This window comes from Oncorhynchus gorbuscha, linkage group LG11, assembly GCF_021184085.1.
Source record: "Oncorhynchus gorbuscha isolate QuinsamMale2020 ecotype Even-year linkage group LG11, OgorEven_v1.0, whole genome shotgun sequence".
NCBI lineage: Eukaryota > Metazoa > Chordata > Actinopteri > Salmoniformes > Salmonidae > Oncorhynchus > Oncorhynchus gorbuscha.
Genome location: NC_060183.1, coordinates 18,947,120 through 18,966,383, shown reverse-complemented (window position 1 = coordinate 18,966,383; position 19,264 = coordinate 18,947,120). Strand labels below are relative to the sequence as shown.

The 19,264-nt window shown below is 41.1% G+C and overlaps 1 protein-coding gene across 4 annotated transcripts in view; it reads left to right on the top strand.

Moving 5' to 3' along the window:
• The first annotated feature begins 281 nt into the window (after positions 1-281).
• pemt (phosphatidylethanolamine N-methyltransferase) overlaps positions 282-19,264 on the top strand; it is a 111,471-nt gene continuing 92,488 nt past the window's right edge. For 2 of the 4 annotated variants that reach the window (XM_046368770.1, XM_046368772.1), the window contains exons 1-2: positions 282-534; positions 14,409-14,516. In XM_046368770.1, coding sequence (XP_046224726.1) covers positions 460-534; positions 14,409-14,516 — 183 coding nt within the window. In that variant the 5' untranslated portion in view covers positions 282-459. Of the gene's footprint in view, positions 543-14,408; positions 14,517-19,264 lie in introns of all 4 variants that reach the window. The other 2 variants (XM_046368774.1, XM_046368773.1) reach the window with 2 other exon arrangements.

Below are 19,264 nucleotides of genomic sequence, written 5' to 3'. Positions count from 1 at the left end.
GTCAAACGCCTGTTAATTTAGCCTGCAAGCACTAATGGCAGTAGGCTAGATGGCAGTAGTGAGATCCAGATAATGCTTTTGAGTAATATCAATGCATGTTTTACAGCAACCTGTTAGACTGTGTCTGCCTGCAGAACATTTCAGTTGGCTACGCGGTATACAATGCGTTTCACACTAAAATGTTGGTCATCGCAACAGTGATTCTGGTAAATAGATGGCCTACCTGGTTGTGTCTCGCGGTTCTGTCTGTCAATGACGATGACCTTTGAACCGCGTTACCCAGAAAACACTGCGCTATCGGCTTCAGTAGGCTACAGTTGGCTGTTGTATCGGTTCTACTACTAATCTTGGTTAAGATGTTGTCATACATTTAGCTCAGTTATTCTGAAATGCGTTTCTATCAGCACATATAAAGCATTCAAGTTCTCAGTCAGTCGTTCTTTCTACCGTGGTGTGTGTATGAGCGGCGTTGCCGACAAGAGAAATCCCGTGCTGGATTGTTGCGGAGGGCTGAATAACGTGGATTACAGTAAGGTACACGAGTGAGTGGGTGATACATATGGTACTAGTGTGTGCGCATGACATTCAGAGAGGGCAAAAATTGGGATGGTCTACTCAACAACTAACTATCGTTGAGTTGTTGTCATTCGCCACACAGTAACCCGTTTTAGGCAAAGAATGTATCGAAACGAATGAATTGCCACACAACCGCTATAACGTGACATCGACCATTGTCTCTGTCATAGATAATAATGTTCAGTGCACACTGCGCAGTGTTGCATTCCGTGAGTGTATGTGAGATGTGACCGAGTTGGTTTAGCAACAACGCAGTGCACAACACGTTTTAGGTAGTAGGCTACAGTGTCGCCATGGTGACGAGTCAAGCTGCTGGAGAGTTGTGGGTCTGACAGCTTATACAAACAATATAATATACCTACTGCTTCTGAATATTGCTCGAGCCTGTATGGCTGAACCGTCTCTGGGTATCACTTTGCAACCTGGACTCGGGTTAGACGTAACATAGTAAATCAGGGACACTCAAATTAGAATGAAATGTTACATTTTGTAAGGTATGTATTAAAGGTACCGTGATATTTTCTAAATTACAACTTGTACAATATGTTACACATTTTCAATACGTATGATATGTTACAAATTACAATTTGTTGTGGCTAGGTGGCTAACATTAGCTGGGTTAGGGGAAGGGTTAACTAACATGCTAAGTAGTTGCAAAGTAGCTAAAAAAGTATTAAGTAGTTACTAAAATGCTGAAGTTGTCTGTGATGAGATTTGAACATCTAACCTTTGGGTTGCTAGACGTTCGCGTTGTACCCTCACCCGTCCATCCCGAACAACCATCCTCCTGATGTTTGCGTTATACTCTCACCCCGACCTTCTGTCTAATGTAACCATATCAAACGTAACATGTCATACTAATTTGAGGTCATGGATTTTTGTTTACGATGTTACGTCTTGCCTATGAGACCAGCCTGCACGTAAGCCTTTTTTTATTTTCCACCTTTATTTAACCAGGTAGGCCAGTTGAGAACAAGTTCTCATTTACAACTGCGACCTGGGCAAGATAAAGCAAAGCAGTGCAACAAAAACAACACAGAGTTACGCATGGGATAAACAAATGTACAGTCAATAACACAATCAAAAATCTGTATACAGTGTGTGCAAATGAGGTGAGGCAATAAATAGGCCATAGTGGTGAAGGTATTACAATTTAGCAATTAACACAGGAGTGATAGATGTGCAGATGAGGATGTGCAAGTATAAATACTGGTGTGCGAAAGAGCAGGAATAAACACATATGGGGATGAGGTAGGTTTAATGTCTACTTATAAACTGGCTACCTATTTAATCATTTAACCACTAGCCTCTTACATGATTAACAAAGGATTAGCCTACTGTCCTTCATAATACATTGGTTTTGAATCTTGTTAATGACTAACAAGTGATATCTAGACTAATGCTTTACAAACAACCAGTGGATAAGAAATATCTGATGATGGTTTGGTTATAAGCAGACCTTGAACTGAAGTATTAGCCCACCTGCTTAAACCATCGTTTCCTACAACATGCTGGAAACGTAGGCTACATTTACTAGTGCAAATTATAGCGGTTGTTTAACAGAGTCAAACCAGTAACACGTGCAGGTGGGTACACATGGTCAACTGATGTACTGTAGGCTACTTAATTCCGTATCACCACAGAGTAGGCTTGGATATGACCAGTTCAAGTGGTTTGCTGGCCTTTGCAGGCTAGGTCATTGTGTCTATGTGGGGGTGTCAAAAGCTCTTTTCAAAATGAAAAATAAAGTGTTTGCCTTGTGGTAATGGAACTCTAAAATTGACTGAACCCTGGCTCCTCTCCTCCCCCATTCAAAGCCCAGTTCAAAGTCGTGTATGTCTAAAAACAACAAGTATCAGGTGAAGAAGGCACTATGCCTCAGTGTGGGGAAACCCAAACAAGCAGCGACGTATGTTCATTATTTGAATTGGAGGTGAACATGGTGTCACTACTCAGTCGTGCAAGAGGTCTTGGATTTGCAATAAAAAAAAAATATATATAGTACCAGTCAAGTTTGGACACCTACTCATTCAACGTTTAAAAAAAAATGTTTAAAGTGTGTATATTAACTGGTGTGCCTTGTTAAAAGTGAATTTGAGGAATTTCTTTCCTTAGTGCATTTGAACCAATCAGTTGTGACAAGGTAGGGGTGGTATACAGTCGAGAGCCCTGTTTTATAAAAGATCAAGTCCATATTATGGCAAGAACAGATCAAATAAGCAAAGAGAAATGACGGCCCATCGTTACTTTAAGACATGAAGGTCAGTCAATCCAGAAAATGTCAAGAACTTTGAAAGTGTCTTCAAGTGCAGTCGCTATGATGAAACTGGCTCTCATGAGGACCGCCACAGGAAAGGGAGACCCAGAGTTACAGTGAGGGGGGGAAAAGTATTCGATCCCCTGCTGATTCTGTACGTTTGCCCACTGACAAACAAATGATCAGTCTATAATTTTTATGGTAGTTTTTTTGAACAGCGAGAGACAGAAGAACAACAACAAAAATCCAGAAAAACGCATGTCAAAAATGTTATAAATTAATTTGCATTTTTATGAGGGAAATTAGTATTTGACGCCCTATCAATCAGAAAGATTTCTGGCTCCCAGGTGTCTTTCATACAGGTAACGAGCTGAGATTAGGAGCACACTCTTAAAGGAAGTGCTCATAATCTCAGTTTGCTTCTGTGGACAGGTGTCTTTTATACAGGTAACAATCAATCAGATTCCAAACTCTCCACCATGGCCAAGACCAAAGAGCTCTCCAAGGATGTCAGGAACAAGATTGTACATCTACACAAGGCTGGAATGGGCTGGAATGGGCCAAGCAGTTTAGTGAGAAGGTGACAACAGTTGGTGCGATTATTCGTGAATGGAAGAAACACAAAAACTGTCAATCTCCCTTGGCCTGGGGCTCCATGCAAGATCTCACCTCGTGGAGTTGCAATGATCATGAGAAAGGTGACGAATCAACTCAGAACTACACGGGGGGATCTTGTCAATGATCTCAAGGCAGCTGGGACCATAGTCACCAAGAAAACAATTGGTAACACACTACGCCGTGAAGGACTGAAATCATGCAGTACCCGTATATGTGCTCAAGAAAGCCAATATACATGCCCGTCTGAAGTTTGCCAATGAACAATGATTCAGAGGACAACTGGGTGAAAGTGTTGTGGTCAGATGAGACCAAAATGGAGCTCTTTGGCATCAACTCAACTCGCTGTGTTTGGAGGTGGAAACATTATGCTTTGAGGGTGTTTTTCTGCTAAGGGGACAGGACAACTTCACAGCATCAAAGGGACGATGGAAGGGGCCATGTACCGTCAATTCTTGGGTGAGAATCTCCTTCCCTCAGCCAGGGCATTGAAAATGGGTCGTGGATGGGTATTCCAGCATGACAATGACCCAAAACACACGGCCAAGGCAACAAAGTAGTGGCGTGGCCTAGCCAGTCTCCAGACCTTAATCCCATAGAAAATCTGTGGAGGGAGCTGAAGGTTCGAGTTGCCAAACATCAGCCTCAACCTTAATGACTTGGAGAAGATCTGCAAAAAGTAGTGGGACAAAATCCTTCCTGAGATGTGTGCAAACCTGGTGGCCTACTACAAGAAATATCTGACCTCTGTGATTGCCAACAAGGGTTTTGCCACCAAGTACTAAGTCATGTTTTGTAGAGGGGTCAAATACTTATTTCCCTCATTAAAATACAAATCAAGTTATAACATTTTTGACATGCATTTTTCTGGATTTTGTTGTTGTTATTCTGTCTCTCACTGTTCAAATAAACCTACCACGCCACTACTAAAGGACACCAATAAGAAGAGACTTGCTTTGGCCAAGACACACGATCGATGGACGTTACAGCGGTGATAATCTGGCCTTTAGTCTGATGAGTCCAAATTTGAGATTTTTGCTTCTAATCGCCATATATTTTTGAGACGCAGAGTAGGTGAATGGATGATCTCTGCATGTGTGGTTTCCACCGAGATGCATGGAGATGTGATGGGGTGCTTTGCTGGTGACACTGTCAGTGATTTATTTATATCTCAAGACACACGTAACCAGCATTCTGCAACGATACGCCATCCCATCTGATTTGGCTGCTTTTACTTCACTCTGCAGTCCAACTCATCCCAAACCATCTCAATTGGGTTGAGGTCGGGTGATTGTGGATGCCGGGTGATTGTGGATGTCAGCACTCCATCACTCTCCTTCTTGGTTCAATAGCCCTTCTACAGCCTGAAGGTGTGTTGGGTCATTGTCCTGTTGAAAAACAAATTATAGTCCCACTAAGCTCAAACCAGATGGGATGGCTTATTGCTGCAGAATACTGTGGTTGCCATGCTGGTTAAGTGAGCCTTGAATTCTAAATAAATCACAGTGTCACCAGAATTGCACCACCTCCATGCTTCACGGTGGGAACCACACATGCAGAGATCACCCGTTCACCAACTCTGCATCTCACAAATATACGGAGGTTGGAACCAAAAATCTCTAATTTGGACTCCTCAGACCAAATGATACATTTTCATCGGTCTAATGTCCATTGCTCGTGTTTCACGGCTCAAGCAAGTCTACTTCTTATTAGTGTCCTTTAGTAGTGGTTTCTTTGCAGCAATTTCAACCACGAAGGCCTGATTCACACAGTCTCCTCTGAACAGTTTATGTTGAGATGTCTGTTACTTGAACTGAAGCATTTATTTGGGCTGCAATATCTGAGCCTGGTAACTCTAAGGAACTTATAATCTGCAGCAGAGGTAACTCTGGGTCTTCCTTTCCTGTGGCGGTCCTCATGAGAGCGAGTTTCATCATAGCCATTGATGGTTTTTGCGACTGCACTTGAAGACACTTTCCATGTTCAAGACATTTTCCAGATTGACTGACCTTTGTGTCTTAAAACTTGTTCGGGATATGGGGCAGTATTCGGAAGTTTTGATGACTGAGGTGCCCAAAGTAAACTACCTGCTACTCAGGCCCAGAAGCTAGGATATGCATATACATGGTAGTATTGGATATAAAACACTCTACAGTTTCTAAAACTGTTAAAGTTATTTTTGTGAGTATTTGAAAACAAAGACTTCCACCTCCCAAATTGCAGTTCCTATGTCTTCTACAAGATGTCAACAGTTATACATGGTTTCAGGCTTTTATTCTGAAAAAAACAACAAGGAATAGTTGTTTATCCTCACGGAGACCTATGGCAAAACTAGTCTCCTTGCGTGCGAGCTTCGTTCTTTTCCTTTCCTATTGAAAGTAGTTAGCTCCGTATGAAATATTATTGTTTATTTAGATATTAGAGTACCTAATAATGGATTAGAAACGTCATTTGATTTGTTTGGACAAATTTGACTGGTAACTTTTGGAACTCCTATGTCTGCATTCTGAACGGGTGGATTACTGAACTCAATGTGGGATATAAAGAAGGAATTTATCGAACAAAACGACCATTCATTGTGTTCCTGGGACTCTTGTGATTGCAATCCGAAGAAGATCTTCAAAAGGTAAGTGACTTATTTTGTCGCTTTATGGGATTTTGTGACGCCTGTGCTTGTCTGGATAATATGCTGTTGTGAGGCGCTGACCTCAGAAAATCAATTGCTGTACTGTCGCCGTAAAGCGAAATCTGAAATCCAACGATGCGGTTAGATTGCCAAGATTCTAAGCTAAAGAATCATGTTTGACACTTGTATTATCATGAATGTTTAATATTGAGTGTTTTGTATTTTGAATTTGGCACTCTGCAATTTCACCGGATGTTGTTGAGGTGGGTCGCTAGCAGAACGCCTGCGCCAGAAAGGTTTTAAATTATGGACTGTTGTTAACCTTTGCTTATTTGAGCTGTTCTCAGTGTTGACAACAAATTTTCAGGGGAAGTTGCTAGAGGCAAGTCCATTTTGTTGCTAAATGAAGTTGTGAAATCATTCCGTGATGACGTCATTACGTAATAACGTAAAACTGCGTCATTATGTAGAATACACAATAACGTTACTCAAATTGACTGGCCATCACGGCAAAAAATATGATTTGACATTTTTTAGTTTAGATTTGTTTCTTTATTATCACATTTTTATTTGTTAAAGTAATATAAACACATTTTATATGATCAGATTTTTTTTTTTAACACATTGAATTATTGAACAACTCCATATTATTGAACAATTACATATAATTTATTTTCTTAACCTGTTGCGTCGAGCAATCTCGTATCCGGGAACGTAATTATAGCCTCAAGCTCATTACCATAACGCAACGTTAACTATTCATGAACATCGCAAATGAAATGAAATAAATATATTGGCTCACAAGCTTAGCCTTTTGTTAACAACACTGTCATCTCAGATTTTCTAAATATGCTTTTCAACCTAGCTAGCATAGCATTAAGCCTAGCATTCAGCAGGCAACATTTTCACAAAAACAAGAAAAGCATTCAAATAAAATAATTTACCTTTGAATAACTTCGGTTGTTTTCAATGAGGAGACTCTCAGTTAGATAGCAAATGGTCAGTTTTTCCGAAAATATTATTTGTGTAGGAGAAATCGCTCCGTTTTGTTCATCACGTTTGGCTAAGAAAAAAACCAGAAAATTCAGTCATTACAACGACAAACTTTTTTCCAAATTAACTCCATAACATCGACAGAAACATGGCAAACGTTGTTTAGAATCAATCCTCAAGGTGTTTTTCACATATCTATTCGATGAGAAGTAATTAGTGCCAGTTTGGTTTCTCCTCTGAAGCAAACTGTAAAATACACGCAGCTGGAGATTACGCAATAATTGCAACGGAGGACACCATCCGGAGCACCTGGTAAATGTAGTCTCTTATGGTCAATCTTCCAATGATATCCCTACAAATATGTCACAATGCTGCAGACACCTTGGGGAAACGACAGAAAGTGTAGGCTCATTCCTTGCGCATTCAAAATCTGGGGCATTTCCTGTTTGAAATTTCATTTTGGTTTCGCCTGTAGCATCAGTTCTGTGGCACTCACAGATAATATCTTTGCAGATTTGGAAACGTCAAAGTGTTTTCTTTCCAAAGCTGTCAATTATATGCATAGTCAAGCATCTTTTCGTGACAAAATATCTTGTTTGAAACTGTAACGTTTTTGTTAATCCATAAATTAAAAGAGCGCCCCTATATCTAAGAAGTTAACTAGTAAACCTACACATTCTCAACCATTATAGTTTAACCTGTCTAGGACACGCATTCCGCTGAAAAGGCAGCGCGGGATATTCAAAAATATTTTTTAGAAATATTCAACTTTCACAAATTAACAAGTCCAATACAGCAAATGGAAGATAAACATCTTTGTTAATCTACCCATCGTGTCCGATTTTTACAAATGTTTTACAGCGGAAACACAACATATATTTATGTTAGATCCCCACCAAATCCAAAAAAACACAGCCATTTTTCCCAGCCAAAGATAGTTACAAAAGCACAAATAGAGAGAAAATGAATCACTAACCTTTGATAATCTTCATCAGATGACACTCATAGGACATCATGTTACACAATACATTTATGTTTTGTTCGATAATGTGCATATTTACATCCACAAATCTCGGTTTACATTTGTGCCATGTTCAGTAAAGCCTCCAAAATATCCAGAGTGATTACAGAGAGCCACGTCATATAACAGAAATACTCATCATAACCTTTGACGAAAGATACATGTTTTACATATGATTAAAGATACACTTGTTCTTAATTCAACCGCTGTGTCAGATTTAAAAAAAAAACTTTACGGAAAAGCATACCATGCAATAGTCTGAGACGGCACTCAGAGGTACACAATATTTCTCCGCCATGTTGGAGTCAACAGAAATATGAAATTACATCATAAATATTCCCTTACTTTTGATGATGTTTCATCAGAATGCAGTGCCAGGAATCCTAGTTCCGCAATAAATTGTTGTTTTGTTCGATAATGTCCATTACTAGTGTCCAAAGTGAAAATGCTGCCCTCTATCCCTAAAACGTTAAGCAGTGTATTGGTATTTCGTTAACATGGTACCTAACTGATCAACAATTAGAGGTACAAGCTAATAACAAGGTATGCTATGGTATTGAACAAGCAACTTAACTCAAAGAATGATGTGTGCGCTAGGCATCTCTCTCCAGGTTGTTGTGCTTTCTGGCTGGCTAGCTGCTCGATGGTTTCCTAAAAATATTTCCACTGTTCTCGCTTACACTGCAGTGCACACTGCCACATCAGCTGTGTCTCCGGCAGTTCCAGAATGTCCAATCATGATCATAGATTGGCAATGAAATCCTCATCTTCACTGGCCAACTGCATTGTCACGGAGCTAGACCAGCAGAAGAGGATGGAGTGCCCTTTAAGCTATATGCTGCTGTGGTGCCAAACTGCTGCAGAACTTCACTTGGTAGTTTATGCTGGTAACAGGTATCATAAGCCAGATTCAGTCCATACCGCACCGGGAGTATGGAGTTGAGTGTGCAGTGACATTCTATTTCTTAACTTTGACTTGACCACACTCATTTGGTTGAACAGCCATTCAACCTTCGCATTTGGGTTTGGCAAGGAGAGGGCAGCGAGTGCAGCTTTGCACAGTTCTTCAAATGGATTTGACCCGGAAGAGTCTGTGTAGTTATTCACTTCACTCCAAAATGCGACTGAGTCCCACCTAAACATTTCATTGGGAAACAATTGTATCAATTGTTTGGGGCTGGTACCCCAGTAACTCAACTACTTTAATAATTTCAGTGGTGCCTTTATTGTGCTTTAGCGTTTCCTTAACACTGAACAAGGCCATGTCTTGCAAGGCTTCTAGTATGTCTGGGAGCCTTGCTTGCAGCTCCTTGCTTAAAGAAACAATGTAGTTGATGCACTCTCTCCGAATAACCTTTTCGTCCTCTGGCGCAAGACTGAGTTGGTACACCGTGCTCTCAAAAAGGTACCCAAGGTATGGTGATGGACTGAGATGTCCATCAATGGCATCCTTCAGCACAATCATTTTTTCCGTAGGGTTGGCTACTCTGCTGCAAATGTATGTTAAGAGGTGTACCAGATTGTCCAAAAGCTTGACAGGATCTGTTTGCTCTCCCTCAAATGACTCTCCCTCACAAGATTGATTTAAAGAATGTCAGGTAGACATATTTGGTCTTGTACACGGCATGGAGCACATCCGTCATGTAGAGCAATGCTCACTGGCCTTGGTCAACTCAAAGTGGAGTTTCACGTATTCCCACTGGCTCAATATACGAGTTACCGCAGGCTCACTCGATAGCCAACGTGTGGCACACACTTTGGTGATCTGCAGGGGTTTCTGACCACAATTAATGGTGGCATACACTGCTTTGTACACCTCATGTGTTTTGGGGAAATCGAAAACCAGTTGTCGGTGTTCATGATTAAGTTCTCAACACTCGCTACAACTCCCGTACGGGCTCGGGAGAGACGAAGGTCGAAAGCCATGCGTCCTCCGAAACACAACCCAACCAAGTCGCATTGCTTCTTAACACTGCATGCATCCAACGCGGAAGCCAGCTGCACCAATGTGTCGGAGGAAACAAGGTGCACCTGGCGACCTGGTTAGCGTGCACTGCCCCTGGCCCGCAACAGGAGTCGCTAGTGCGCGATGAGGCAAGGATATCCCTACCAGCCAAACCCTCCCTAACCCGGACGACGCTAGGCCAATTGTGCGCCGCCCCACGGACCTTCCGGTCGCGGCCGGCTGCGACAGAGACTGGGCGCGAACCCAGAGTCTCTGGTGGCCCTAGACCACTGCGCCACCCGGGAGGCCCCCAAAATCCTCTTTTTTAAGGTTACACTTCTTAAGAAACTCAACTACCGCTTTTGCTATTGATCTGGCATCGCACCCCCCCCTCCAATTCAACCAGCCTGAGAAATGTGGACACAACGGTTATTTATTTTTTTGCACTGAAATACCAAATCCCCACACCCAGGTATTTCGAGACACTGACTTCAGTGGACTCATCCAAAAGGAGACTGAACTTCTCATCCCCCACATCTGATGTTACCCTTTTGAGAAAATAAAGAGCCAGTACTCCCCTAATCATTTCTGTGCACTTGGTGCGGTGCATTTGGAAGTTTGTTGCTGCCACAGAATCTGAAAAGGCAGATTTGCAAGCCATACCTAAATGGTCACATGCTAGCAGTGAACAATGCTCCGCAATGGCCATTGCCATAGTAGCTTCTGTGCTTTTGCAGTTATCCACTTTCTTAACCACCTGGTAATGTAGACTGCGTACGGTTTTGATTTATTTATATGCTTTGCTGTAGCACAATGTTTTTTGATGTCATACATTTTTGTAAGTACATCTGATTTGCAGTATACACAATATTCCTGACAATCCTCCCCAATTACTGGCTTCAGCCACCCTTTAAATTCAGGTACAGTACAGACTCTTTTGATTGAGACATGTTGGTTGATGTAAGTTCTGTTCAAGGTCAAACATTTGTGACCAACTAAACGCAAAAAAAGAAACATCTCACTCACTGTCAACTGTTTATTTTCAGCAAACTTAACGTGTGTAAATATATGTATGAACATAAGATTCAACAACTGAGACATAAACTGAACAAGTTCCACAGACATGTGACTAACAGAAATGGAAGAATGTGTCCCTGAACAAAGGGGCGGGGTCAAAATCAAAAGGAATAGTCAGTATCTGGTGTGGCCACCAGCTGCATTAACCTCTCTGGGATATGTGGGATGCTAGCGTCTCACCTGGCCAAAAGCCAGTGAAAATGAAGAGCGCCAAATTCAAATAAATTACTATAAAAATCCAACTTTAATGAAATCACACATGCAAGATACCAAATTAAAGCTACAATTGTTGTGAATCCAGCCAACATGTCAGGTTTCAAAAAGGCTTTTCGGCGAAAGTAAACGATGCTATTATCTGAGGATAGCACCCCAGTAAACAAAGACAGAAAAGCATATTTCAACCCTGCATGCTCGACACAAAACGCAGAAATAAAGATATAATGCCTTACGAGCTTCTTTGGTTGGCACTCCAATATGTCCCATAAACATGTCCCACAAATGGTCCTTTTGTTTGATTTAATTATGTCGATATATATCCAAAATGTCCATTTATTTGGCGCGTTTGGTCCAAAAAAACACCGGTTCCAACTTGTGCAACGTGACTACAAATATCTCAAAAGTTACCTGTAAACTTTGCCAAAACATTTCAAACTACTTTTGTAATAAAACGTTAGGTATTTTTTTACGTAAATAATTGATAATTGATAAATTGAAGACTGGATGATCTGTGTTCAATACAGTAGGAAAACAAACTGTAGCTAGCTTTCAGGCTAGCCTCTAACAAAGAGTTCTCTTCACTCTAGCCTCATTCTGAACAGTGACACTTCTTCATTACACAAAGGAAAAACGTCAACCAATTTCTAAAGACTGACATCCAGTGGAAGCGATAGGAACTGCAAGTAATCTGGATTCCCAATGAAAAGCCATTAAAGAGCGACCTCAAAAAATAAAAATTCTAGGAGTTTCGCCTGCCAAATAAGTTCTGTTATACTCACAGACATTATTCAAACAACTTTAGAAACGTCAGAGTGTTTTCTATCCAAATCTACTAATAATATGCCTATCTTATCTTCTGCGGATGAGAAGCAGGCAGGTTAATCTGGGCACGCTTTTATCCAAAATTCCGAATGCTGCCCCCTATCCTAGAGAAGTTAACTAATGCAGTGCATCTCCTCCTCATGGACTGCACCAGATTTGCCAGTTGTTGCTGTGAGATGTTACGCCAGTCTTCCACCAAGGAACCTGCAAATTCCCTGACATTTCTGGGTGGAATGGCCCTAACCTTCACCCTCTGATCCAACAGGTCCCAGACGTGCTCAATGGGATTGAGATCCGGGCTCTTCGCTGGCCATGGCAGAACACTGACATGCCTGTCTTGCAGGAAATCACGCACAGAATGAGCAGTATGGCTGGTGGCATTGTCATGTTGGAGGGTAATGTCAGGATGAGCCTGCAGGAAGGGTACCACATGAGGGAGGAGGATGTCTTCCCTGTAACGCACAGTATTGAGATTGCCTGCAATGACAACAAGCTCAGTCCGATGATGCTGTGACACACCACCCCAGACCATGATTGACCCTCCACCTCCAAATTGATCCCGCTCCAGAGTACAGGCCTCGGTGTAACGCACGTTCCTTCGACAATAATCGCAAATCCGACAATCACCCCTGGTGAGACAAAACCGCGACCCGTCAGTGAAGAGCACTTTTTGCCAGTTCTGTCTGGTCCAGCAATGGTGGGTTTGTGCCCAGAGGTGACGTTGTTGCTGGTGATGTCTGGTGAGGACCTGCCTTACAACAGGCCTACACGCCCTCAGTCCAGCCTCTCTCTGCCTATTGCGGAATACAGATGAGCAGGGACCCTGGGCATTTTTCTTTTGGTGTTTTTCGGACTCAGTAGGAAGGCCTCTTTTTAGTGTCCTAAGTTTAGTGTCCTAACTGTGGCCTGAACTGACCTTAAGCTGTGAGTGTCTTAACGACCGTTCCACAGGTGCATGTTCATTAATTGTTTATGGTTCATTGAACAAGCATGGGAAACAGTGTTTAAACCCTTTACAATCTGTTACGATCTGTGAAGTTATTTTGATTTTTACCAATTATCATTGAAAGACCGGGTCCTGAAAAGGGGACATTCCTTTTTCTTCTGAGTTCATATTCATTGGGTTTGTCTCGTTGAACGCCTACAATCTTGCTGCTGCCGTCAGCCAACAATGATTTGCAATTTGCTGAAATTGCTGCTGGCCTGCTTCTGCCTGTGCACGAGCTGAGCGCCTGCTGCTGACGTTACTCTCAATGCACTTTTGCAGCCAGGTAGTTGTGTTGTGAGTGTTTGACAGAGAAAATCGTTTTTGTGCCATTTAGAGGGAAATTGTGTGCATTTTGAGTAATTTTTCAAAAGTTTCTAAAGGTTTCAAATACATTTTTTTTTAAATGGCTAAGTCACTGAGCCTGTTCTTGCCATACTATAGACTTGGTCTTTTAACAAATTGGGTATACCACCCCTACCTTATCACAACACATATGATTGACTCAAATGCATTAAGTGTAAAGAAATTCCTCAAATTAACTTTCAACAAGGCACACCTGTTAATTGAAATGTTTTCCAGGTGACTACCTCATGAAGCTGGTTGATAAAATGCCAAGAGTGTGCAAAGCTGTCATCAAGGCAAAGGGTGGCTATTTTGAAGAATCTCAAATTTATTTTTATTAACACTTTCTTGGTTACTACATGATTCCAATTGTGTTATTTCATAGTTGTAATGTCTTTACTATTATTATACAATGTAGACAATAGTAAAAATAAAGAAAAACCCTTGAATGATTAGGTGTGTCCAAACTTTTGACTGGTACTCTATATTATTGTCACATACACCGGATAGGTGCAGTGAAATGTGTTTTACAGGGTCAGCCATAGTAGGACGATGCCCCTGGAGCAAATTAAGGTTAAGTGCCTTGCTCAAGGGCACATTGACAGATGTACCCTTAGGTACTGGCCCAATTCTCTAACCGCTAGGCTACCTACTGCCCTATAAATATTCTGCATAAAGCCGTGAATGATATCCAAAATTGACTACATCAGTCATACTGAAATACTATTTAACACTCTGACCGAATTAAAATACCTACAGTTCATTTTCCCATCTAGAAAAGGCCTACAACTCTGTTCATATACTCAAAGAAAACCTTTAGGCACTCATCAGTTAAAAAACTCCAAAGGTCAAAGTTAAACTGTCTTTTGAAGTTTGACATAGAATTCTATTTCTGTGCTTCTGATATTTCCCTGTTTATATGTCTGTCAGGTGGACATGTCAGTAATGGAGGCTGTTCTGAAGCACATAGACGTCTATGACCCCAGGTTCTGTGTTGCTGTCATCGCCATCATCTTCAACCCTTTCTTCTGGAATGTGGTGAGTAATCAAAGCATATATGTAAAATTCATAGACATGATTTCCATTCAAAATTAATATTGATGAGTAATGAGTAGCCGATGCATAGAAATAAAATTAATAGAATGGACCTTCACATTCAAATGTTTAGTGGCTGTTCTGGCGTAATTCTATTTATCATATAACTAGAGAGCAGTGTTTCCCAACTCCGGTCCTCGAGTACCTCAAACAGTACATATTGAAAATCCAATTAAAGTTTATTTGTCGCATACACACTTTAACAGATGTATTACAGTTGAAGTCAGAAGTTTACATACACCTTAGCCAAATAAGTTTAAACTCAGTTTTTCACAATTCCTGACATTTAATCCTAGTAAAAAAATTACATGTCTTGGGTCAGTTAGGATCACAACTTTATTTTAAGAATGTGAAATGTCAGAATAATAGTAGAGAGAATTATTTATTTCAGTTTTTAGTTCTTTCATCGAGTTCCCAGTGGGTCAGAAGTGTACATACACTCAATTAGTATTTGGTAGCATTGCCTTTAAATGGTTTAACTTGGGTCAAACGTTTCGGGTAGCCTTCCACAAGCATCCCACATTAAGTTGGGTGAATTTGGGTCCATTCCTCCTGACAGAGTTGGTGTAACTGAGTCAGATTTGTAGGCCTCCTTGCTTGCACATGCTTTTTCAGTTCTGCCAACAAATGTTCTATAGGATTGAGGTCAGGGCTTTGTGATGGCCACTCCAATACCTTGACTTTGTTGTCCTTAAGCCATTTTGCCACAACTTTGAAAGTATGCTTGGGGTCATTGTCCATTTGGAAGACCCATTTACGACCAAGCTTTAACTTCCTAACTGATGTCTTGAGATGTTGCTTCAATATATCTACATAATTTTCCTCCCTCATGACGCCATCTATTTTGTGAAGTGCACCAGTCCCTCCTGCAGCAAAGCACCCCCACAACATGATGCTGCCACTTCCGTGCTTCATGGTTGGGATGGTAATCTTTGGCTTGCAAGCCTCCCCATTATTCTTCCAAACATAACGATGGTCATTATAGCCAAACAGTTCTATTTTTGTTTCATCAGACCAGAGGACAAAAAGTATGATCTTTGTCCCCATGTGCAGTTGCAAACCGTAGTCTGTTTTTTTTGTGGCAGTTTTGGAGCAGTGGCTTCTTCCTTGCTGAGCAGCCTTTCAGGTTATGGCGATATAGTACTTGTTTTACTGTGGATATAGATACATTTGTACCTGTTTCCTCCAGCATCTTCACAAGGTCCTTTGCTGCTGTTCTGGGATTGATTTGCATTTTTTGCACCAAAGTACATTCATCTCTAGGAGACAGAACGCGTCTCCTTCCTGAGCGGTATGACGGCTGCGTGGTCCCATGGTGTTTATGCTTGCGTACTATTGTTTGTACAGATGAACGTGGTACCTTCAGGCGTTAGGAAATCGCTCCCAAGGATGAACCAGACTTGTGGAGGTCTACAATTGTTTGGCTGATTTCTTTTAATTTTCCCATGATGTCAAGCAAAGAGGCACTGAGTTTGATGGTAGGCCTTGAAATACATCCACAGGTACACCTCCAATTGACTCAAATTATGTCAATTAGGCCTACCAGAAGCTTCATGACATAATTTTCTGGAATTTTCCAAGCTGTTTAAAGGCACAGTCAATTTACTGTATGTAAACTTCTGACCCACTGGAATTGTGATACAGTGAATTATAAGTGAAATAATCTGTCTGTAAACAATTGTTGGAAAAATGTCTTATCATGCAACCAACTTGCCAAAACTATAGTTTGCTAATAAGAAATTTGTCGAGTTGTTGAAAAACAAGTTTTAATGACTCCAACCTAAGTGTATGTAAACTTCCGACTTCAACTGTATGTGCGAGTGGATTCTCGGCCCTCACTATCATGCCAACGAAATACAGGCATAGACTGTGTGGAAAATAATTTAAGACTGAGACTCTCTCCAATACAACCCAACATCCTTTCAAGCACACCCTTCTCATTGACCTGTGGTGAGTTTTTCACAGTTTCTGATGAACAAATAAGGTTTTATATGTAAGATGGCTAAATAAAGATAAACATTTCCATCAGCCTTATGGTGCCTGTAAAAATGGGAGTACTCTAATTTTGCAAAAGAGTTCCCTAACTGCCCTCCCAGTGAAGGATGGGCACCCTGTGTAAAACATTCTTTTTTTTTTTTCAGATTTTCACTTTCAAGGTTCTTAGTTAAAAAAATCATAATAATTTAACCAACACCAACACAAAAAAAACGCAATACCTGGTTTGCGTATCCATTGTTGCCTCAGTTAGCATTTACTGGTAGATATTATAAGCTAAAATGTATTTTCTACTCTACCGGCTACCCATGTAATTTTTCGTATACCTCCACTAAACTACTTTGATTCGCATCAAAAAAGTGGGTATACGGCTTATACCTGCGTATACCTTCCACTACACTACTGGCCCTTTGTGTTTTGCAAAAAGTGCACTTCCCTACATGAGTGAGCTAGTATTATGCTTACTATCCTTTCAGAATCACGAACCCGTCGCACACTGAAGGGTTATAGTTTTGCCACTGTGCAAACATGTCTATAATACATATAAAGACTGTTAAGAGATTGTTTCAAGAAAGGAGTGTATATATTTGGCCTGGCGAATCGGTTTTATGCTCTGACTGAATGGAAGCTGATAATTCTGACTAGAAGAAATGATGAGTCTTCACTATCTAGACCGAGTCAAAGGTATCCGACACCGAGACAAGAATGTAGTCTGGAGACCGACTGCTCCCTAGTACTTCAACACTGATTCTGTCCATAGGTGTATACCAGCCTCTCCCAACTTCTCTCTGTTACACGCCTGTTTTTCCTGCCCCTCCTGTCTTTGCTCTGTTCTTCTCCCTCTATTTCTCCCAACCCATTTATTTCACAGTTCCTCAGTTTACATATCAACGCAATCAGTGTTGGAAGTTAATTCAATGAAATGGAACAAATTGTTAGTTGTCTATTGGATAACATGCTGAAAGAAGTCATCTGTTTTTAAGGCCATGCCTTCAACACATTTGCAGAGACCGAGGATCTGCCCCAGGTTTAGGAGGACAACATGACACGTTTATCTGGGCTGGTTATGCAAATGCACGCCCTTAACATGCATTATCAGCTGGTTATATAACGCTTTTATCTTTTAGACTCCAATGTAATATTGAAACACCAAAACAACATTGATTTTCCCCGTCAACTGGTTGATAACAATAACACTTGGCACACTAAACGTCATGAAAGAGGTCATAGTTTGTCGACATTTGTTTTGTAGCAACTAGTGGTATTCTTCTAATAGTAGAGTGGAGAGTTTTGGGCTAGCAGCACCAAGCCCGAGTGGTCTCTGAAGTTTACAGCTAGTTCTTCAGGTCTTTTTTTCTGTGTGGGTTACTCAGATCTTTTTTTCTGTGTGGGTTACTCAGGTCTTTTTTTCTGTGTGGGTTACTCAGATCTTTTTTTCTGTGTGGGTTACTCAGATCTTTTTTTCTGTGTGGGTTACTCAGATCTTTTTTTCTGTGTGGGTTACTCAGGTCTTTTTTTCTGTGTGGGTTACTCAGATCTTTTTTTGCCAGTCATTCATATCTGTTGTTCAGAAAATCTTAACACATGAAACAAAGTCTGCAAAACTCTCACCATAAGTAGAGACTAAGGAAGACAGAGGTAGAGAAATATAAACCAACTTGAGATGTTCTGACTGTGAGAGACCAGTATAGAATTCTATTGAATTGGTACAGCATGTGTTCTCTCTCTCTCTCTCTCTCTCTCTCTCTCTCTCTCTCTCTCTCTCTCTCTCTCTCTCTCTCTCTCTCTCTCTCTCTCTCTCTCTCTCTCTCTCTCTCTCTCTCTCTCTCTCTCTCTCTCTCTCTCTCTCTCTCTCTCTCTCTCTCTCTCTCTCTCTCTCTCTCTCTCTCTCTCTCTCTCTCTCTCTCTCTCTCTCTCTCTCTCTCTCTCTCTCTCTCTCTCTCTCTCTCTCTCTCTCTCTCTCTCTCTCTCTCTCTCTCTCTCTCTCTCTCTCTCTCTCTCTCTCTCTCTCTCTCTCTCTCTCTCTCTCTCTCTCTCTCTCTCAGAATAACCTAAAAGCATTCAAGTGGGTCTGTAAAACTCTATTCAATAGATCTTTTTATATAATTTCAGAGAAAAGGGTAGAGCTTCTTTTCACAAACATCTTACCCAACCTTTCTTTAGCCTATAAATGTCCACTGGCCTTTAATTGAAAGCAAAATATTCTGAGCACTTGTAAAAATTGTGAATGTACATGGAGGATTTGACACCTGTATAGGGTTTGTTTGAATACCCTTTGGCTGTTGCCTTAGTGTATATAATTTGCTGAGCGCACAAAATATTAGGAACACCGTCCTAATATTGAGTTGCACCCCCTTTTGCCCCCCGAACCACCTCAATTCATCGAGGCATGGACTCTACAAGGTGTCGAATGTGTTTCACAGTTAGTACATTGTTGTAGTCAGACATGAGTTAGCTAGTCACACCATAGCTGCGTCCAATATTTATTTGTGCCCCAGACATGGGTTGCACCCATAGACTTGAGACAAGATTGTGTGTTCTAGCTGTGCAGAGAAGGGAAGTGAGCTCAGTGAGATATTTCAGCGCTGGTCCTCACTGGCTGTTTCCATTTACTCTTGGTTTTTGTTCTTTTTTAATCAGTGATTTGATAATGACCTGAGTAACTCGGTGTGTGCAATCACTGTGACCATAATTGA